The sequence below is a fragment of the Nannospalax galili genome, unplaced genomic scaffold, assembly GCF_000622305.1.
Source record: "Nannospalax galili isolate Female #2095 unplaced genomic scaffold, S.galili_v1.0 scaffold290, whole genome shotgun sequence".
Classification (NCBI taxonomy): domain Eukaryota; kingdom Metazoa; phylum Chordata; class Mammalia; order Rodentia; family Spalacidae; genus Nannospalax; species Nannospalax galili.
Genome location: NW_008331486.1, coordinates 804,205 through 826,655, shown reverse-complemented (window position 1 = coordinate 826,655; position 22,451 = coordinate 804,205). Strand labels below are relative to the sequence as shown.

The window sequence follows — 22,451 nt, the reverse complement described above, 5'->3', positions numbered from 1 at the left end:
TCCGAGCATTCCGATTGGCGGAGATGACCATGGGACCTGGAAGTTGTCTTTGTCCGGCCAGGGCTGCCCTTCCGGTTCCGTTGGGTCCCCCTTTGGCTCAGGTTCCCTGCCCCTCCCCCTCCCTGTGAGCCCCGAGGGGCCGGAGCTCCAGGCAGTGGTGGATCCTGACGGCAGTCTTGCCCCGGGTCTGTAAGTTCGGAGGCGGCCGGAGAGCCGGGCTGGGGCGCGGGGGTCCCTGGAAATGGAGCCCCCGTGGGTCCCCGGGTCGGCCGAGACCTGCCGTGGGATGCGAGCCGAGTGGCTGGCCTAGGCCCCGGGGGACTTCAGCTTTCCACGCTGCGCCCCGGCCCACGCTGCGCCCCGGCCCACGCTGCGCCCCGCCCCCGTCCCTCCCTAGTCCGGAGGAGGGATTCTCAGGATGCTTCGGGGACCGCCTCCTAGGACCCCCAACCTAGGGCCGAGCGGCTGGACCGGACACCGAACTCTGGCATCTTGTAGAAAGTGCCAGACTTGAGGTCCGGGGAAAAGGACCCTCAGGAGCTAGCCAGGGGAAGGCCTTCAGTGCCAACCCGCGAGAATACTGTAAGTGCCAGGTTTTGGTGGGGTTTCCTCCTGTTAACCACCGGCTCCTCACCTTTTGTATTCCTGGCGCTATGCCAAGCACTGGAGAGTAGTCAAATACCGTTCCAGTTTCACGGTCAAGTTTGGGAGCGATGTATAAACAAATATATACAACTGTGGAGGTGGGAATATATAAGTTACTTGTATCAACTGCTTTATGGATACTTGCTGGTAAATCTCTAGAAACTGACCTGTAAATTCTACTTCTTTGTGGGAACAAAGCGTGGAAGTGGTTCTCAGGCAGAAGGAACAGTCGAAGTGTTACTGAGGAGTGACTGGCTATCTTTGTGAAGAAGAGGAAACGGGTGGGGAGCGTCTGTGCTTAGGATGGAATTTGAAACCAGTAAGAAAAGTGAGGTCCACATAAGTGAAAGGTTTAATTAATCCCAAAGGTGAAGTTTTTTTGGGCGGGAAACTGAAATAGATTTGTACTGCAGAAACTCATTTTGTCTTTAGCAATGCTATAGAAATAAACTTCCCCAAGAAACTAGCTGAATTTAAAGTCTCTTCCCTAAAGTCCAAGAACTTCTGTAGTAGATTCTAAAGTAATGAAATCTTTCTGTTGAAAGACAATAAAAATCTGAAGTAGAGTTATATGACTAACGCTTTACAACTAATTATGTTGAAAGAGCTAAAGGTATCAAATTTTAGGCATTTGGCATTTGAAGACTAGTGATACCACAATAAAAATTAAACTATAAGGCTGCTGTAGATTGTGAATTCAGTTTTTTTGTGTGTTGAATTCATGTCTAATACGATAGCCACATAGAGCCGTCCAGCTAAGAGTTGGAAATGCAAATCTGGAGATCAACCTAAACATTGTGGCTCAAAGTAAAAGTTTGTGTTACTAGAATGTGTGCAGATGCCAGAAGAACTGGCATCAAGCAGGCTATATTCAAACGGTGATCTGAGGAATAATGGACAGGGAGACCCTGTCTCAAAAAGACAAATAAAATAAAATGAAAGAGGTGATTTGAGGGATAATGGTTACATGTATAAGCAGAAAAACAAATTGCAGCGAACAGTAACAGAGATAGGAAATAAAGTGTAAGAACACAGCCAAGATGACTCAGATATCAAAAGAAGATAATTTTGAAGAGAGTACTGGATCAGTTCCTGTACAGCACCTGGGGAATGAGAAAGGGGAAAAACAACGTATGCCCTAATAGGTCATTAGTGACCTGTTAAAAAGAAATTGTTGTAGATGAGGTAATGGTTTATGAACTATTGGAGGCCTCAACTGGTTTGATGTTAAATGGGAATAAGAAAAAAAAATACATGAAGGATTTCACAAAGAAAATTAGCTCACACTGTTTTCTTAGCACATTTACGGAGCACATAGCAGACACTATTCTCAGCTCTTTATAAAAAAAAAAACCAATTTAGGGAGAAATGGCTCAGACAAGAGAGCACTGGCTGCTCTTACAGAAGACCTGGGTTCACTTCCCAGCACCCACATGGTGGCTGATGGCCATTTGTGACTCCCGTTCCAGGCGATCTCATGCCTCCTCTGGCCTCCACAGACATTGCATGCATGTGATGCACTTACATACTTGCAAGCAAAACACTCATACACATAAAAATATATATACAAAAATTTTTTTAAAAAAGAACTGCTCTAATTTTCCTTAGCAAACTGATGATGTAAGTTATTAGTGGTAGACAAGAAAACCGAAAGAGAATGGATAAGAAACTCGCCCATGGTCACATGGCTAATAAGTGTTTGAGTACACTCCACGTGTGTGCAGTGACTGGAGTCAGGGTGGGGAAATTGTAAGGAAAGATAAGCTTATTGATTTAAAAGAAAAATGGGAGACACTTGGAAGGACACCAAGGTTGAGAGGAAGGTAAGTTATAAATGTATGCTCATGTTATGTGTATATGTTTTCTTTCTTTCTGAGGAACTTCCTCCACCCAATGCTAATACAGCTCTGCTTCTTCTGCCCTTGGGTTTTCACTTACAGTTTGATTCCCATTACAATCAGCCTTCATCTACAGCTTCAGATCCATTTTTAACAGCTGTTAGATTTTTGTCCTGAAGTCATGCAGGCTCCTCTGACACATTTGAAAGACCAGCCTTATGATCATCTCCAGTATTTTCTAAGCTACTGAATAACACTCAAAGAATATTTTGGAATTATCTTGATCCTTTCTCTCTTCTTCTCTACCTTGGACAGCAAGATGATGAGTTTGGTGGGTTGTTTGTTTTAAATATCTTTTTAATGTTTTCTCTTCATCCATATAGTTATAACCTCTATTCAGGCCTTCCTTATTCCTATATTGATCTGTTAAAATAATAGCATAGTACAAAGTTTCTTTGCCTCTACATAGGCTGTTTGCTAAGCCCCTCTCCATGTAGTTTTACCTTCAACTTCACTGAGTTTAGATAATACAGAGTATAAGCCTCATACATTTTTAAGTGATTAGAGAAAGAGTCTGGAGCAAGTATTTTCAAGTAGGTTAAGTTGATATTGAAACTTGGCTAATTTTAGTAATGAGGATAGGGACTTAGGAATTCTTACCATAGGGAAGGAGTAAAACTGAGAAAATAGGATTTTTTAGTGGAATTAAGTCTTGAAAAAGCCTAGCAACAATCAAATCCTGGGACTTGAAGAAGACTTTGACACCATTTAATGACAGCTCAGAAACACACCAACAAAGTAATTATTTTAAAAAAAGCAAAAAAAAAAAAAAAAAAACTGGGGCTGGCGAGATGGCTTAGTAGTTAAGAGCACTGGCTGCTTGTCCAGAGATCCCAGGTTTGGTTCCCAGCACTCACAAGACTGCTAACAGCTATCTGTAACTCTAGTTCCAGGGACTCTGAATGCCCTCTTCTGGCCTCCACAGGCATTGCACACATGTGATGACCATACATACATGCAGGCAAAACACATACAGATAACTTTTTTAAAATTAAATTTAAAAATCTGAGGGCTAGGAGATGGCTCAGTGATGTGCTGCACTTATAGAGGACTGGAGCTTAGTTCTTAGCACCCATGTATAGAGGCTCACAATCACTTGTAGTTCCAGGGGATCCATTTCCATTTTTGGCCTTCATGGGCACCAGCATACACACACACACACACGTGCCCACATACACATAAATAAAAAAAAATTTTTTTTTTTGTCTTTTTGAGACAGGGTCTCCTTGTACCCACAGCTGGCCTGAAACTCGATATGTAGACCAGGCTGGCCTCGAACTTACAGAGATCCGCCTGCCTCTGCCTCCCAAATGCTGGGATTAAAGGCATGTGCCACCGCACCCAGCTAAAAATAAATCTTTTAAAAAATGTATTTAACTGCTGAGCCATCTCTCTAGCCCCAAGTAAAATAAATTGTAAAACAAGATCAGTGTGACAAGAATAAAGGCATAAAATGTGATAAAAGATATATTTATGTATTAGTAATATTAATAGGTAAATGACTTGCCATTACAGTCTTCTGTACTTGACGTAAATTTGGTTTGGATTTGCACTTTTTGTTTTTCTTTCAAATATTTCATTTATTATTTTTATTTTTTGTGTATGAGTGTGTTGCCTGCATGTCTGTAAGTACACCTGGGTTGTGCCATGCCTGCGGGGGTCAGAAGAAGGTGTCGGATCCCCTGGAACTGGAGTTTGGGACAGTTGATAGCCACCATGTAGGTGCTGGGACTCAAACTCAGGTCTTCTGCAAGAACAGCCAGTGCTCTTAACTGCTGAGCCATCTCTCCAGCCCCTGTACTTCTTGTTTTTAGATGTTTGCCTTTTACTGAAGTATAACTAAAATGGAAACAACTAATGGCTAAACTGTGTGGCCTGGAAATAGGCATTTATCAAAGGGATAAAGTGGACTGATACATATTAGAAAAAAACTTCCTGAAATAAACAGTAAACTTCCCTCACATTCTTGGACTACAGCAGACAGATCAAAGCAAGCCTTTTCCAGAGATACCTGTTTGATGGCTCCTGTTGATAAGCTTCTTGAGAACTGCTGAGTAGGAAATAAACGAAACTGAACTCCAGTTCCTCATCTTTAGAGGAACAAGGAACAACTGTCTCTGAGGATAGTGGTCTTGAAACATACTGCTTGCTACTGAATTTTAGGTGGAACCAATTAATGTTTATTTTTGAGTATGCGTAGGAAAATACTAGTCAGCTTTAGTGAATTCAAGACCAATTGAACCCTTAAAAACAATGCCACTTTTGTTTGGCCATTTGGAGTAACTGCCATTTTTATAACTTCTGGTTATAAACTGTACCGTTCACTGTTCAGTTACAGAATGAATATTGTGCTACTACGACTGCTAAAACTGACCAGCAATAATATAATTTGGCTGCTGTCGTTACTGATAATACTCCCTAAATCTTCTAGTTTCCTATATGTTTGATACTCAGGAACTTCTATGAAACCATACTTGCTTCTCTGCATTCCATCTCTCAGTGCAGTTTCTCATCTTTCATGAGCATCATCCTTATGTTCAGAATGTCACACAGGAGAAAAATCTTACATTTTGTTGTTAGCATTCTTTTCCCACACCAGTTCTCCTTCTCATGTTACCTGTTTCAGTGACATTCAGCTGAACTATGTGGTTTAGAATTTTTTTGAGACAGGATCTCACTAGCCCAGGTTGGCCTTGCTCTTTTGATCCACCCACCTCAGCCTCCTGAGGACTGAGTACAGGCATATGCCATCGGGCCTGGCTGGCTTGAATGTTTATATTTTCTTTTCTTTCTTTTTTTTTTTTCCATTCTGCATTATCTACTTAGCTACCAAGTTTTCTGAAATATCTTTGACTATTTTTTCCTTGTTTCTTATTCTCTTCATTCCTTTCCAGGCCCTGTGGCCTCAGACCTGGAATCACTCTGTAGGCATTGAACTGGCCTACTCTAACAAAAGTCTTCCTTTTGTGAAGTTTGACTGATCCTCTAGGTTCAACTAAAGCAAACTAAGCACTTCCTGTGTGTTTAGTATTAGGTGATGGTAGTATACCAGTTTGAACAGAAAAACGTTTGGTAAATAATGGGAGAAGCAGTGTGACAGCAATAAAATTTGAAACAGAAGGAAAGACCATTTTACCCTTGAAGATGCAGCTTCTCCACCTTAGCCCCATCAGATAGAATGGGTATATTGCCCTCTAATGCCACAAAACTTATGGTTTGGAAGGGAAGGAAATATTTGATGAAGCGTGTGAGTGTTATGGTAGAAGTACTATGATGTGGGCCCTAGTCTCTTAACCTTATGTGGTCAAGCGAGTGCCTTACAGGAAATAAAGAGCCATAACTGACTGGAATACAGTGCTCTAGACTAACACAGCAAGTGTGATCAAGTTTAGAATAAATAGAATGCCGCGCTGGAGAGATGGCTCAGCGATTAAAAATACTGACTGTTCTTACAGAAGACCTGGGTTCAAATCCCAGCATCCACATGTCAGCTAACAATTGTCCAAAACTCTAGTTCCAGGGCATCCAATGGCTTCTTCTGTCCTCTGTGGGCATTGCAAGTCATGGGTGCACTTACCTACATGCAGGTAGTACACTCATACACATAAAATAAAAATGAATGAATGAATGAATGAATGAATAAATAAATAAATAAATAGAATGCCATTATGTACCAGATACTGAGAACTAAGAATAACATCTAGACTGTGTCATCAGGAGCTGATCCTCTGTGAGTCTCTTTTAAGTCATTATTATAGAAATTAAGATTATGAATCTTGGACTTCAGGGTCTTCATGTGTCCAGGAGAAGCTGATTGTCTTACTTGACTGAACTAAGAGATGTCTGAGTACACAAAATTGAAGCTGACTTTCCTAATGTACTGGGATTGTAGAACTATGTCTCAAAGATAGAGCTTGACATACCTACTGATCTGATACAAGACTGATGTATAAAAAGAGAATGCCAGTTATTTTCATAGTGGCTAATGCCTATAATCATGTTGATGTGGCTGATTCATCATTCCCCCTTAGAAGCCAAATTATGAGAAAATTTGGAGAGTATGGAATTAGAACATGAGGACTTTCTCAAAAAGAATTGCCATATAAACAGACATGGACATTTGGGGTTTTGCTTTTTTTTTTAATTTTTTTAAAAATTTTATGTGTATGAGTGTATTGCCTGTATGTATGTGAGTGCACCCATGTCGTGCAATGCCACAGAGATCAGAAGAAGGCTTCGGATTCCCCTGGAACTGGGGAGTTAAGGACAGTTTGAAGCTGCCATGTGGGTGTTGGGAATCGAGCCCGGGTCCTCTGTAAGAGCAATCAGAGCTCTTAACCGCTGAGCCATCTCTCCAGCCCAGTTTTACTTATTTTTAACAGTGTTGTGGATTGAACTCTGGCCCTCACACATGGCTAGGCAAGTTCTCTGCCACTGAGCTAACATACCCAACCCTGTATAGAGTTTTGAGAACGATACTACCATTGTTTACCTTTATTACTATTTATTAATTGACTTATTAAACAGGCTAGATTTCATCCAAGAGACAAGGGAAAGTCACTGGAGGAATTTAGGCAGGTGGGATATAATCTTTTTCATTCTTTTGAAATGCACCATATGAATTGTGTTTGAGAGAACAGAAGCTGGATGCCAAGAGAAACATTTAGAAATCAATTCTAGTTCTCCACATGACGAGTAACAATGGAAAACAGGGATAATGAGGAAGAGCAAAATCTAGTAAGTGCTGAACAGATCTGCCTCATTCCTACTCTGACCCCCACTAAGTGGTTCATCTGATAGTGTTTTATTCTCTATATCAAAGTGTTCACTAAGTAATTCCTTTATTATTTGGGTTATGATGTTTTACTTTCTTTGAACCCTGATAGAATTCTCATTTGAAAAGTGGGGGAAAAAAACAACAAACATTTGGACTAACTCAAGCACCATTCTTGGGTTAAGGGTTTAAATGTTGAGTGAATGCTCATTTGTCTACAGCTACATGTGTCTTCTTCACTTTGTGTACAGTTGACACTTGATGTTCATAAAGTAATTTTTAAAAGCCTTTGAAAGCTGTTATAATAGCCTTTTGGGGGTGCATTAAAAACAGATATGGCCATGCATTTGGTCTTGGAAGGTAAATCCAGGTTTCTAAATTGTTTGAATGTTCTTAAATTCAACCTTTTTACATTTCTGTTCTTTAGGTCTGCCAAAATGTCTGAAAGATCAGATCTCCTTCACTTCAAGTTTGAAAATTATGGAGATTCAATGTTACAAAAAATGAACAAATTAAGAGAAGAGAATAAGTTTTGTGATGTTACAGTTCTCATAGATGATATTGAGGTACAGGGGCATAAAATTGTATTTGCTGCAGGTTCCCCCTTTTTAAGAGACCAGTTTTTACTGAATGATTCCAGAGAGGTGAAAATCTCCATATTACAGAGTTCTGAAGTGGGGAAGCAATTGCTCTTATCCTGTTATAGTGGTGTACTGGAATTCCCTGAGATGGAACTGGTAAATTACTTGACTGCTGCAAGTTTTCTTCAGATGAGCCACATTGTAGAACGGTGCACACAGGCCCTGTGGAAATTTATAAAGCCAAAACAACCAATGGATAGTAAAGAGGGATGTGAACCGCAGAGTGCTTCTCCCCAGTCGCAAGAACAGCAGGGAGACGCCAGAGGCTCTCCAAAGCAGGACTCGCCTTGTATTCACCCATCTGAAGACAGTATGGATATGGAGGACAGTGATATTCAGATTGTTAAGGTAGAATCAATTGGGGATGTATCAGAGGTTAGAAGTAAAAAAGATCAGAACCAGTTTATTTCTTCTGAACCCACTGCTTTACATTCTTCAGAGCCCCAGCACTCCCTGATAAATTCAACTGTGGAAAACAGAGTAAGTGAGCTAGAACAAAACCACCTCCACAATTATGCCCTCTCTTACACAGGCAATGATAATATCATCATGACCTCAAAAGATGTCTTTGGGCCCAATATTCGAGGTGTAGACAAAGGCTTACAGTGGCATCACCAGTGCCCAAAGTGTACCAGGGTGTTTCGTCACCTCGAGAACTACGCCAACCATTTAAAAATGCACAAACTCTTTATGTGTCTACTCTGCGGCAAGACTTTTACTCAGAAAGGCAATCTTCATCGACACATGCGTGTGCATGCCGGAATCAAACCTTTCCAGTGTAAGATCTGTGGGAAAACCTTTTCTCAGAAGTGTTCCTTACAGGATCATCTTAACCTTCACAGTGGAGATAAGCCCCATAAATGTAACTATTGTGATATGGTTTTTGCACATAAGCCAGTTTTGAGGAAACATCTTAAACAGCTGCATGGCAAAAACAGCTTTGATAATGCCAATGAAAGAAATGTACAAGACCTCACAGTGGATTTTGATTCTTTCGCATGTACAACAGTCACAGAATCTAAAGGTTGTCAGCCACAATCTGATGCAGCACAGGTCCTGGATGCAGGTAAACTGACCCAAGCTGTCCTGAACTTAAGGAGTGATAGTACTTGTGTGAATTGAGTAGGGGCCTAATGCTCACAACTAGATTGGACTGAGAGTGTGGCAATAGTCTGAGTCTTTTTAAGAGTGATTTTGATAGTTTCTTCTCCAAAGTCTCCATGCAGGTGGTAGTGGGTGAGTTAAAGCACTAAGACCAGACAACTTACCACTTGGTGTGGTTTTGCTTTCCTTTTGTCTGCTCCCATTTTCTTTTTTGAGTTATTTATCCTGTGATGTCTATTTTCCTTTCCCAATGAATAATTCCATTTGTCTACCTAATGTTGACTTATGTCTTAGACTGACACTATTTTAGGCTTTTAACTAAGCACATTCTGAAGGTACCTTCAAATAACATCACCTGCTTTCCACTAATCGATGCTATGCTTAGGAAAGTGAATGATATTTTTCTTCAGTAAGAGAAAGTAGACTGAGATATAAGGTGATACTGCTGTTGACCTAAATATGTGATAGAGCCCTTTTTTTGTCTACTGATAATTCATCCATATCTAATGAATGAATCTGCTGCCTACCATTTGTATTGTATTTGGAGCTGCTATAAAGAAGTATGTTGGTTTGTTCTGTACTTTTCAACACTACCATAGCCCAAATACATCTCACTCTACAGCCCAGAGTACAGTCTTTTCAGCAACATCTGCAGACAGATAGTTTTAGGGACCACCATAGAAAGCATAATCAACAAAGGATAGAGGTACAATAATATGGAAGTGGGTACATGGAAGGTTTTCTAGGTATCATGTCCCAGCGAGAGAGGGGCCATTGGCTTTTAGTATGTAGCTTAATTTTTCATGCTTTTGTAATTATAATTGCTTTAGTCATACTTAAATGAGCTAAAGAATAATGGTCTCTGTAGAAATGGACTGTACTGGAGTCTCTGAACTTGTATCAGAGTTTAATCATCAGAAAGGTGAGTTTGGCCATCAGTTTTTTTTCCAATATGCAGTAAGTGTCTCTGAGTTTTTCTTTCCCCGTGTACCTTAATATTAGAAATAGATGGGAAAAAAAAAAGTGGGATACAGGATAATAGCCAGATTTTCTTGCATTTAGATAGGTTTCATAAATACATACTGTCCCACTTTGCCACCTTTGATAGTTGGTCTTCAAAGATGAAAAAAAAATTTTTTTCTTAAATACATTTCATACATAATTTTGAGCCTTGTTTCTGATCCATGAGTTCCATTTAGGTGACAGGAATGTTAGAGAACTTAGAAACTCTTGAAGGATTATTTACTCCATCACTGTCAGTTTAAGTTAGGGCATCCAAGGTCCAAATAGGTGGCCTGGCTGCCGTTGCCCAAATATACATGACAAAATATGAATGACTGCCCCCATAACTTTTCTCACCATCTTTCATTTAAAAAGATTCAGTACCTGATGAATAACAACACATTAGCAGAAAGGTCCAAGCTTCACCTTTGGTTGTACCTTCTGACTTTCTGAGACGGCCTAGGTTTTGCCAACAAAATACCCAGAAGGACTTGTGATAATTATTTTTTTAAATCATTTTATTCTGGTGGTTTGTGCTTATAATCTTAGCCCTTGGGAGGCTGAGGTACTAGTGTTGCTATAAGTTCAAGGCCAGTCAGCCTGGACTACAGAGTGAGACCCTGTCTCAAAAGACCTAAATAAATAAGTACAATTATTTTGTTATAGTAATGCTGGGGCTCAAACCCAGTGCCTCACATATACTAGGCAAGCACTATACCTACTCCTAAAGTACACCTCAACCCATTAATTATTTTTAGTTAGATGAATATTGCATTCTTTCCAAGTAGCTGATTTGCAGTGTTGGTAGGAAAGGAAAGGGCAAGTTAGAATAACGTGAAAAGGAACCGAATATGAAGCTTATTTTTGTCTGGAAAATTATTTCCACCAGAATTTTGTTGTTTTTTTGCGCTATGAGAGTACATGCACAGATAATACAGAAATTAGACTTAACTTATATAGTCAGGGGGACATGTTATAATTTGATGTATTTACATGTGACTCAGATTTGAGATATAATTTTTCTTCTACCAAATATTTAAGAATGCAGTTGATAAAACTAGAGATACCTTCTGCTCAACATCACTCATTGTGTGGTCTAATGCTTCCTTGCATTCTGAGTTTTCCATGATTCAGCCAAAGAGTCCCAGTTCTATGCAGCAACGAAACTACCAAGTCATCCAATGTTTTGCGTATTTTTTCTGAACACCATTTTTCCACAGGAGAATTTCAAGATGGGGTGCTCCCCTTGCTCATATTCATGTCCCGTTTCTGTCACTAGTTTGAAGACTAAAAAGCATGGGTTCAAGTAAGATTGGTCTCTTTGGTTGGAGACTGTTTCTGTCCTTCAAGAAACTTTTATTTTTAAATGCTGGGGATTGGACCCACTGCCTACTGAGCTACTTCCACAGCCTCAAGAAACATTATTAAGCAACTGCTATTTCCAGGCACTATGTTAGTTTCTGAGGATATGAAGGTAAGATTGGTATGGTCCCTGTCCCTATGGAGCTTATAGTGTCATGTGATGTTAGTGAAACACAGTCTCAAATTTATTCCATACTAAGAATAAACCTGCTTTGTTTTCTTTGTTCACTTAAAATCAGCCTTTTTAATTTACTATTACTAAAGTTTTTAGTTCTGTTTGCAGGTGCAAACCACTTAACTAATTTGTGGTCTCCATTTCTTGACTGGAGAGGTCTTCTGTTTCTGTGAGACATCTGATTTTGGTGGGACTTGCATTCTTTGCTTACACAGTTCTTAGATTATATTGCAGAGATCAAGTTATTGATGTCAAGTATTCTTCATAGTGGAAGATGGCTTTTAACACTAGTCATGTTCCTATAGAAGAGGAAGGGTTTTTAAACCTTAGTTATTCCACTTTTGTATTGTATGGATTACTAGGAAAACTCCAAAAGGAAGAGGATTCTCTTTACTATAGTTTGGTGGTTTTTTTTGTTGTTGTTTTTTGTTTTTTTTTTAATTACTGTGTCAGTTATTTATTTATTATTTAATATTAAAACAAGCTCCAAACTGAAGTGGCTCTGAGGTAAATCAGATGTGGTTTTGTTTTAGTTTAGAAGATGTGTAAATGGAAGGTGACCAGTGTCACCATTTCTAAAATATTGTCCTAAACAAACAACCCAGAACATTTTATTTCAGCTCATGAATGGCTGTTCTAAATCTGTTGTATGTTAGACATACTTTGAACTACCTCTTACTTAATATGGGGACGTTTCCTTAATAAAAGCGTGACAGTTAAAACTGCAGTGTCAGTGGTCTTATTTTCCTACTCTTCCCTCCCTTCCTTTTCAGTTGCTTGAGTTTGAATCCAAGAATGCTTAATTGGGTTGGGGAGATGGTTCAGTGGTTAAGAGCAAGTACTGCTCTTCCAGAAGACCTGAGTTCAATTCCCAGCACCCAAGTCCAGAGGCTCACAACTGCCAGTAACTCCAGCTGCAGGGGACCAGATGCGTCTTGCCTCTTGCACTCACATACACATAATTTTTATTTTGAGACAGGGTCTCCCTGTAGCTCCAGCTGGCCCTGAACTCGATATATAGACCAGGCTGGTCTTGAACTCACAGATCTACCTGCCCCTGCCTCCCGAGTGCTGGGATTAAAGGTATGCGTCACCACGTCAGGCTCACATAATTTGAAAAATACAAATCTTAAAAAAAAAATGTTGAGGGGAGCCAGTCATATGCCTTTAATCCCAGCACTGAGGAGGCAGGCTCTGTTGAGTTTGAGGCCAGCTTGGTCTACATGAGCTCCCGGCCAGACAGAGACCCTAAAAACTAAATTATTACTATGCTGAGCTGCAGAGAATGCAGCTATTAGTAGAGTTTAGCATGTAGGTAAAAAGTTGACCTTGCCTTCTGATGGAAATGTGGGTTAACCAAAAATTATTAGTAGTTATTAATCTGCTGAGGAGGTAGATCATCTGCTTTTAAGAATAGCTTCAGAGCCAGACTTAGTGGCACAAACACCTTTAATCTAGACGCTGGCAGACCTCAGAGGACTGGACCAGTCTGGTCTACAAAGCAAGTTCCAGCCCAGCTGAGGTTACAAACATTTCTCAAAAACAAAAAAAGCAAGTTTAAGGGCTGGAACGTGGTTTAATGATAGAGTGCGTGTCTAGCATTCCCAAAGTTCTGGTTTCTGTCTCCAGAAATCGGGGGGGGGGGCAGGATCCGACATCCCTTCGCCCTGCAAAATAATTGGAGCATACTGAGTTAGACTTGAGCTAACTGAGCTAGACTTCCGGAACGCACAGATAGTAAATATAGTCCAAAATACCTCTACTTTGATGTGGCACAAATTTCGATGCAGGTATGTAACTACGTTTTTGGATGGCTCAAAGGATAATGCCTTACACACACACACACACACGAGTTTTGAAGGGTACGTGGAAAAGCAAGGAGTGCTTTGCATTGGCACAGTTCAATCTCCATCAAATCGAAAGGAAGAGAAAAATGGAGCTAGGCTCGGAGTGTCATACATCTTATCTATCTTCAACAAGGCAGTTCCACTCAGCATGGTGGGGAGGATGGCACTAGAAACAAGACCTGGAGAGGAATGATGTTGACTCCAGGGGTCGAGGCCGGATCCTGATAGGTAGTAAGCAGGCAAGCGCCAATAAAAAGCCACTTTACAAGTAGTAGAAGACCCGCCCCACCGTAGCTCTTGGGTACCCCGGCTTGGCGTGCTCTTCACACGGGCTTTAACCAGCTTCACACTCAGTTTCCAAATCAGACGTTCAGGAGGACTCAGCAGCGGAATCGGCCAAAACTCTGAAACTGGATCAGAAAAGACAGCGAGCTGGTGTTCAGGTGTCTTTCTCATTCCAGGAGTCAAGAAGTGAGGATGAAACAGCGCCTCTAGATGTCCTTCCGGGCCGCTGGCAAGGATAAAGCTGGTTAACACCGGATGTGTTTCCTCCCCGGCTCAGCCTTCCTTCCGGCCTGGGCCGCCGTTGCCTCGGAAGCCTCAACGCGTTTTGCAAGTCGGTAAGTGACAGGAGACCGCAGAGGGTGAGGCCTTGAGGGCGGCAAGGCTCAGGGCTGCAGCCGGGCGCGCTCAGAGGTTCGTCTGGCGCCGTGGCTTTCGGAGAGCTCCGCACTAGAGTCCCGCAGCGAGTTTCCAGGGCACCTAGATTCGGTGTCAGTTCTGGTTTCCCGAGCCCTTCCTGCCGTGTGCGGGACCTGAACTCCCTGGATGAACACAGGTGCACCCGGAGCTACGCGGGCCCAGTGTTTCCTGGATGAACACACAGGTGCGTGGGAGCTACGCTAGCCCCGTGTTCCTGGGATGAACACAGGTACATGGGAGCTACGCTGGCCCGGTGCTCTTGGGATGAACACAGGTGCATGGGAGCTATGCGGCCCTCGGGCCTCCTACTTCTGGGATGAACACAGGTAGGTGCATGGGAGCTATGCTGGCCCCGTGCTCCCGGGATGAACACAGGTGCATTCAGAGCAGCTGAGTACCCCTAAGAGGAGGAGTTACGTTAGTCTCTTGATTTGGGCTGAGGGGTGCCAAATCACCACTTGGGAAGAGGCGTTGGAAACGTGAATGCGCTAGGCAAAGGGGTGTCCCTGTTTTTGTCTGAGCAATGGTGAAAATTTAATATTGAGGCGCTTGGGATATAAAAAACAGATAAATCCATAAAAAAGGTGATTTAGGGTGAAATCCTGAGGATTTCATATTCTTTTTAAATATTTTATTATTTTTATTTTATGTGTGTGTATTGCCTGCGTGTAGGTAAGTGCACCCGTGTCGTGTAATGCCCACGGAGGACAGAAGAGGCTGTTGGATCCCCTGTAGCTAGAGTTATGGACAGTTGTTAGCTGCCATGTGGGTGCTGGGATTCGAACCCAGGTCTTCTGCAAGAACAATCAGTGTTCTTAACCGCAGAGCCATCACTCCAGCTGCATGGATTTCGCATTCTTTTTTAAGAACGAAAGGCTGCCCTGGAGGCAGAGGAGAGGGACGGAAAATTTAAGCCTAAGAGCGTTTCTTTCTTTGAAAAAAAAATTCTTTTTTATGATATTCTGTTAGGAATTTGGGTCGGTAATTCAGAATATAAGAGTTTTTCAAGAGACCCGTTGAAAGGCATCACGATGGCAGAGGTGAGCAGGGCTGAGGACGTGTAATAGTGGTGGGCAGTGGGCAGTTTGGACATTTCGTTTTCTAACTTGGGATACTATGTTAAGTGTACTTTTTGGTATCACTGTACCTGTTACTGGTTTTTATTTTTAATTTATTTTTATATTATGTGTATGAGTGTTTTGCCTGCATGTAAGTGCACTCATGCATGCCATACCCACAGGAGGCTAGAAGAGGGTTTCCCTGGAACTGGAGTTATAGACTATTGTTAGCTGCCATGTGGGTGCCGGGAACCAAACTGGATCCTCTGCAAGAGCAGCCAGTGCTCTTAACCACCAAGCCATCTCTCTAGTCCCATGTTACAGGTTTTTAAAACATAAATGCAATGAGATGATAGAGATATGCATTATGATTTCCTGGCTTTATAGAGGGTAGTTTAGGGACAGCTTCACTCAGCATTTGAAGTAGAATTTGGCTCTTCATTTTTCCAACTCAGGTTGGGAGGGAGGATTCTTTTTACCATGTAACATGGGAAAGCATCACCTATCCAATATGTTAATGCTTGTGCTCTGTTTTGCTTAGATTGTGACCATGGCTGCTGAGTCTGATGTTCTGCACTTCCAGTTTGAACAACAAGGAGATGTGGTCTTACAGAAAATGAATCTGTTGAGACAGCAGAATTTATTTTGTGATGTATCCATTTATATTAATGATACCGAATTCCAGGGGCACAAGGTGATTTTAGCTGCTTGCTCCACTTTCATGAGAGATCAGTTTTTACTCACACAGTCAAAGCATGTCAGAATCACAATTCTGCAGAGTGCAGAAGTTGGCAGAAAATTGTTGTTGTCTTGCTATACTGGAGCACTTGAAGTTAAAAGGAAAGAGCTTTTAAAATATTTGACTGCTGCCAGTTACCTTCAGATGGTTCACATTGTAGAAAAATGTACAGAAGCTTTGTCAAAGTATCTGGAAGTTGATCTTTCTATGAAAAATAACCAGCACACTGACTTGTGTCAGTCTTCTGATACAGATGTTAAGAATGAAGAAGAAAATTCTGACAAAGACTGTGAGATAATTGAAATTTCAGAAGACAGTCCTGTAAACATAGATTTCCATGTTAAAGAAGAGGAAAACAATGTATTGCAGTCTACAGTAGAGAGCTTGACCTCAGAGAGAATGGGGATGAAGTCACCAGAGCTCTCTACAGTAGATATTGGTTTCAAAGAGAATGAAATTTGTATCCTCCATGTAGAATCAATCAGTACAGCTGGTGTGGAAAATGGGCAGTTTCCACAGCCATGTACCTCATCCAAAGCAAGCATGTATTTCCCTGAAACACAGCATTCGCTGATCAATTCTACAGTTGAGAGCAGAGTGGCAGAAGTTCCTGAGAATCAAAATCAAGAGGTATTTTGTGAAAATACTGATGCAACTCATGGTACAGCAAATGAGATTCAGAATCTGGATGAGAGTTTTTCACTGAGGCACCAATGCCCCAGGTGTCCCAGGGGCTTTCTCCATGTTGAAAATTATCTGCGCCACCTTAAGATGCATAAACTCTTTCTGTGCTTGCAGTGTGGGAAAACATTTACACAGAAGAAAAATCTCAACCGGCACATTCGAGGACACATGGGTATAAGGCCTTTTCAGTGTTCTGTGTGCTTGAAGACCTTTACTGCCAAAAGCACACTTCAGGACCACTTAAACATACACAGTGGGGATCGGCCATATAAATGCCATTGTTGTGATATGGATTTCAAGCACAAATCTGCTCTCAAAAAGCATTTAACTTCAGTTCATGGCAGAAGCAGTGGTGAAAAACTACCTAGGCCTGATCTCAAAAGGCAGAATCTACTATAATCAAAATCATGACCTTCCTATGTAAACATTGTATCTCTGTTAGGCAAGTCTTTTTGTAGAAATGTAGCATTTTTATGTAACCCTCCCCCCAAACTTTAGGGGTGTTTGTTTGGTTTTGGTCTGTTTACATGTTATTTCTGAATTTTTAATGTTCCAAAGTTGTATAAGGCATAACAAAGCTAATGAGACTCTGCCTTGGACACAAAATACATTATTTGTAAGTTCTCTGTCTAGTGATAGAGGGTCCAGCAATATTTGCAGATTCTGATTTGTGGTCTTTAGATAAATAATCTAACTATATGGTAACTTTAATGAGTCAAAATGACAGGAAAATAGATTTGGCGGGGGGTGGGGTGGTGGCAGGGGGAGGTCTTTTTGAGACAGGGCCTGTAGCCCCAGCTGTCCTGGAACTCACTATGTAGACCTGGCTGGCCTTGAACTCATAGAGATCTGCCTGCCTGTGCTTCCCGAGTGCTAGGATTAAAGGTATGCGCCACCATGCCCAGCCTAGGAAAATAGATTTTTAAGCACACTGTTGTCCATTACTATTAATTTTGAAAGCACATAGGAATAGCAGTATTATTTTCTTTTTTAACTTTCTACCAGAACACCAAGATCTTGTTTTAAACTACAAGAACACAATAAGAATTCACTTGGAAATAGCAGAATTGCCTTATAATTGCATTATCCTTTTAAATTATTAAATGTCCGTTAGAATACATCATTAGACCTTTTCCCTGATTCCATGTAATAAATTGGATTAATAATTCTCTGACCAATAAAAATGCACTCTTGGTATAGACTGAAATTAGAAATTTAATTTTATCAAAGACATTTGATAGAAATTCCAGTTTTATCAGACATTTGTTCTAATGTTCACTTAAAATTCTTTTTTTTTTTTTTCTTTTTTTGGTGAACATGCACTAACGTTGACCTTTGGGGATTATATTTCTATGAATTTGAGCACGTGTAGTTTTCTGAAATTAGGATAGAGAACAGTTCCATCCCTCTGCAGACTCCCCCATGCTGCCTCTTTGTAGTCAAGTCCTCTCACTCTAGACGCCAATGGTTCTTCATCATGATTCGTTCATATCTGGAATGACATGTACATGGAATTTTTCACCCAACACAATGCCTTTGAGATCCTTTTTTATTTATTTTACTTTCAGATGATCTGTGTAGCCCAGGGTGTCCTGAAACTTGATATCTTCCTGCCTCACCTATTGAGTGCTGGGATTGTAGGTGCATCACCATTATATATGGTGGTCACCATATGAACAGTTTAAATTTGGAAGGCTAATAGAATTAGTTATAACTATTTATAATGCTTTCTCATTTGCTCTGCCTTTGACAAAGATCTTAACCATCCCTAGAATTTTATTTGATATTTCTAGAAAAATACCACTTGTAAAATAACGGCTATGAGTATTTTAGTGAGAGTAATGTTTCAGATTATGTTCTGAGCCACAACTCTCTATGTAAATTCAAAACTTTTTTACTATTAAAATGAAGAACAAAATACAGTGTAGGGCAAATCACCTCCCTGAACTTAGGAACTACTCACCTTCAAGCTGTTCTATTTCTCTTCCACAATCCTCAGCTTTATGCAGAATTTCTACTGTATTTAAGTTCTGTTGACAATTCCTGTATTTTAAAATGTACTTTATACTATATGAGAATTTTGTGAGGATCATATTGTAAAGTCTAAATATATAATTTTTGTGATACTTTTGTGGGAAAAATGTTCTACATAGATTTTTAACTCTGAGAGACTTCAAAGAATCAAGGTCTCAAAACTGACTTCATAACCAAGGTCACTAATGACGTCAAGCAGGTCACGTGTCCAACTTTTCATATATATATATATGTGTATGTATATATATGTGTGTGTATATATATATATATCCTTGGTCTTCATAATTTGTAAGGTTATTTCTAGACCTAAATTTATACAAATTTATATTATTCATGACAACAGAAAAGAATTTTGTGTCTTCAGATTGTTGCTATTTGAATACTCTCTGGGAGACAGAATTTTTCTAAAGTAAATACTGTTTCTTCCACAGAATAATGAACTAGTTCAGTGATTAATTTTCTTTCCCATATGACTTAAGAATGACCAATTATAACTGCGGAAGATTTTTCCCTCTGAGATATAGTTTACCTGTGATTGAAGTGCTTCTTTCATTTTTGCTTCATAGATTAAAATGTTGGGAGGGGTAGGGATGGGCAGAGAGGGTAAAATATAGTAAATGAGGTTTTAGAAATTGGTATCTACCATACTGAATGTTTGGAACATTTTGATCAAAACTTTAAGTTTTATGTGTGCCTTGTAAGTTTGGTGTAAAAAAAAAATTGTGAGCACTTTGAAATTTTTGCCTGTGGGCAGGGTGTTGTATAAAAGTGATGGTGGTTATTTATATTATTTATTTCCGTGAAGTAACACAGAGTGAGTTCACAACATTCCTATGAGCTGAGTGAAGGGGCACATGCCTGCAATCCCAGCACTTGGGAGGTAGAGTCAAGAGAATTAGTTCAAGGCCAACCCTGACTACTTAAGTTTGAGTCTATCCTCAGCTCCATTGAGACCCTGTTTCAGGGGGGAAAACAAAAATAAACAAAAAAACCCAAAACATTCCTGGAAGAATATGTTTGCATGCTGTTTGAAAAATTCAGGAAAATAGAATCTTTTAAAATACACAGGTATAGTAAAGTGTAGAATTTATTCATTTTTAAAATACTTTTAGCTGTTACGTAACATGACAGCAGTATGTTTGGGTTTAGCTTATTTACTGCACTTATGTATATAAATACAAAATATCTTGAAAAGGTAGTTCCTACTTTGTTAAAGGAAATCCTTTCCCTTTTTCATTGGATGTAATTACGTTTGTATAAGACATAATAAACTGGAGGTGGGAATGAAGAACTTTGGGTTTATGTATTTATGAATTTTAAAGGACTCATTTCATTTTTTTTTTTTTTTTTTTTTTTTTTGAGACAGGGTCTTCCTGTAGCTCCAGCTGACCTGGAACTTGATACGTAGACCAGGCAGGCCTCGAACTCACAGAGCTCTGCCTGCCTATGCTTCCTGAATGCTGGGATCAAAGGTGTGTGCCAACACACCTGACAGGATTCACTTTTTTTAATAGGTTAAAAAAATCAGGAGTAGACTTCAGTGGTTAAGAGTACCCACTGCTCTTGCACAGGACCCAGGTTCGATTCCTAGCACCCACATGGCAGCTATCAGTTCTGGGGGAGTCCAATACCCTCTTCTGACTCCACAGACATTGTACAACGCGGGTGCACATACACACATGCAGGCAATACACTCAGAAACAAAAAGAAAATCGGGTGTGGCCGGGTGTGATGGCACATGCCTGTAGTCCTAGCACTTGGAAGGCAGAGGCAGGTGGATCTCTGTGAGTTCCAGGCCAGCTGGGACTACCGAGAGACCATGTTTCAAAAAGACAAAAAACAAACAAACAAAAACCCAGGTGTGTGTATGTGGATATGCAGGTCCCCTTAGAGGTCAGAGGCATTGGAACCCTCTGGAGTTGGAGTTATAAGGTAGTTGTGAGCTACCCACCATGGATGCTGGAAACTTGAACTCAGGTCTCTGCAAGAGCAGCACATGCTGTTAACCACTGAGCCATCTCTCCAGCCCAAGAACTCAGTCTCTCCTGGCTATTTAATCATTTCAGAAATACCTAATAGGTCTCTTTACTATATTTCTGTACTAGGAGTAAGGTAAAAATACCTGCTGTCTTGGGGGCCTGTATTCTCGTGGCGATAGGCAAGCTAAACAAGAAAATGTATGCCAGATTTTCTAAAATCAAATTGGTAAAAAAAAAAAAAAAAACGCAGGGATCAAGATTGACAGGGAAAGGAGGATGGTATTGTAACTATGGTTTTCCACCTTTGATAAATTTTACTCATATACCTGGGGAAGTGGCGGGGTGGCAGATGCTGTGTAGCTCAGGCTGGCCTCTTAATTTACTAATCTGCTTCAGCTTTCCAATTGCTGGGTTCATAGGCATGCACTATCAACCCTGGCTTATCACCTATATATTTTAAGGGCTATTTATAAAAGTTAGTTTGCTGTATTCTAACATGAGCGATTTACTTCCACTGATCTTTTTGCTGGTATGAAACAGTTTCACATCACAACGGAGTCATTTAATGATAAGGCGTAACCATTAACCCGTGTTCTTCAGTTTCTCCTTAGCAACAAAGAATACACGTTGTCAGCCTTTTAGGATTACTTTGATAAGTAGATGAAATATAAATAAAAAGTTTTAAAGTATCACCCATTATAGGTTCTGGCATATAGTAGTAGTGGTTCATAATCGTTGGTTTCCTCATTCTTATTCCCAGTCTATTCATTTATGAGAACATAAAGAATAATTCCTGCCTTCAATTTTTACGAAAAGTTCTTTAACAAATACTTATTGAGCTATAATGTCAAAATTTATAACTTTTGATCCTTCCTAGATTTTGAAGCGTTTTGATGCTTAGTGTTTGGTGGGTGAGTCTGCCAAATGTTTTCATCTGGTTTTGGGTTTTGTACCTTTGGTAATGCGATATTTCATTACAGGGGAGTGAGGTAAGATACAATACAGATGTATCCGATTCTGTTCAATAGATAAACATGCTTCCACCGAAGTGCAACAGGGCTCTACCCGAAGCTGATGAATGTATAGGGAGTTTCCCATAAATCCCTTCGGCTTGCCAAGTCTTCAGCGCATCTCCCACAGTACTCTGGGGCTCCCCCGTCATGTGACGAGGGTGGATTCGCTTCCCCCGAGGGAAACAGATGCGCAGTTCGGGTGGCGGAGGCCACTACGCTTCACTTCCACCTCCTCAACTCCCGGGCTTGCGTAATCTCGCGTGAAGCGGACAGTATCTTCTCGCGAGAGCTAAATCGGGATCCCTCCAGGTCCGCCTCCGTGGTGAGGAGGTGGAGGAGAAGGAGGAGGAGGCGGAGGGAGGGAGGAGGAGGAGGCCCCGTCGCGGCCTTCGCCGCCGCCAACGGGGCTGTCCCTGTAGCTCCCGATGGAGTTTGAGGCCCTGAAACCGCCGCCGAGCTCTGCCCCGGCGAGACGAGGCGCCTCCGTCGCCGAGCCGCGCCGTCGCGGGGCTCCCGGGAGCGGCCCTTAGCGACCCCGCCCGGGCCCCTCAGGTAGGGCGGGGGCGGGCACGGTGCGGCGGGGGCCTGCCTGCTGCTCTCGCCGCCTCGGCCGGGGGCCTGTGCGCGGCGGCCGCTGGAGTCCCGAGGGCTGGGCCCCGGGGCCGCACCTGACACGGGCGGAACCCAGGCCTGCGGAGCCCTCGCTCGGGTAGGGCGTCCGCGGCGAAGCGAAGGGCTCCAATGGCCACCTCGCCTCGACACCGGCCGCGGGGACGCCGGGAGCCCGGGGGAGC

General features: G+C 41.3%; 3 protein-coding genes across 4 annotated transcripts in view; all 3 read left to right on the top strand.

Moving 5' to 3' along the window:
- Positions 1-75: 75 nt before the first annotated feature.
- Positions 76-12,323, top strand: Zbtb26 (zinc finger and BTB domain containing 26). The gene is made up of 2 exons (XM_008824406.3): positions 76-582; positions 7,745-12,323. Exon 2 carries the CDS (start codon positions 7,755-7,757, stop codon positions 9,078-9,080), a length of 1,326 nt encoding a protein of 441 aa, XP_008822628.1. The 5' UTR covers positions 76-582; positions 7,745-7,754; the 3' UTR covers positions 9,081-12,323.
- A 929-nt stretch (positions 12,324-13,252) lies between these two features.
- Positions 13,253-18,278, top strand: Zbtb6 (zinc finger and BTB domain containing 6). Of its 2 annotated transcripts, none has more exons than XM_008824402.3 (2): positions 13,253-14,068; positions 15,750-18,278. In XM_008824402.3, the coding sequence occupies exon 2, from the start codon at positions 15,759-15,761 to the stop codon at positions 17,028-17,030; it is 1,272 nt and encodes a 423-aa protein (XP_008822624.1). In that variant the 5' UTR covers positions 13,253-14,068; positions 15,750-15,758; the 3' UTR covers positions 17,031-18,278. The 2 variants fall into 2 exon arrangements, with proteins under 2 accessions (XP_008822624.1, XP_008822623.1); XM_008824401.3 differs by having other exon boundaries at positions 14,041-14,334.
- A 3,710-nt stretch (positions 18,279-21,988) lies between these two features.
- Rc3h2 (ring finger and CCCH-type domains 2) overlaps positions 21,989-22,451 on the top strand; it is a gene marked incomplete in the record, with an annotated part of 69,609 nt that continues 69,146 nt past the window's right edge. Inside the window, 1 exon segment of the mRNA XM_017796127.2 lies at positions 21,989-22,209.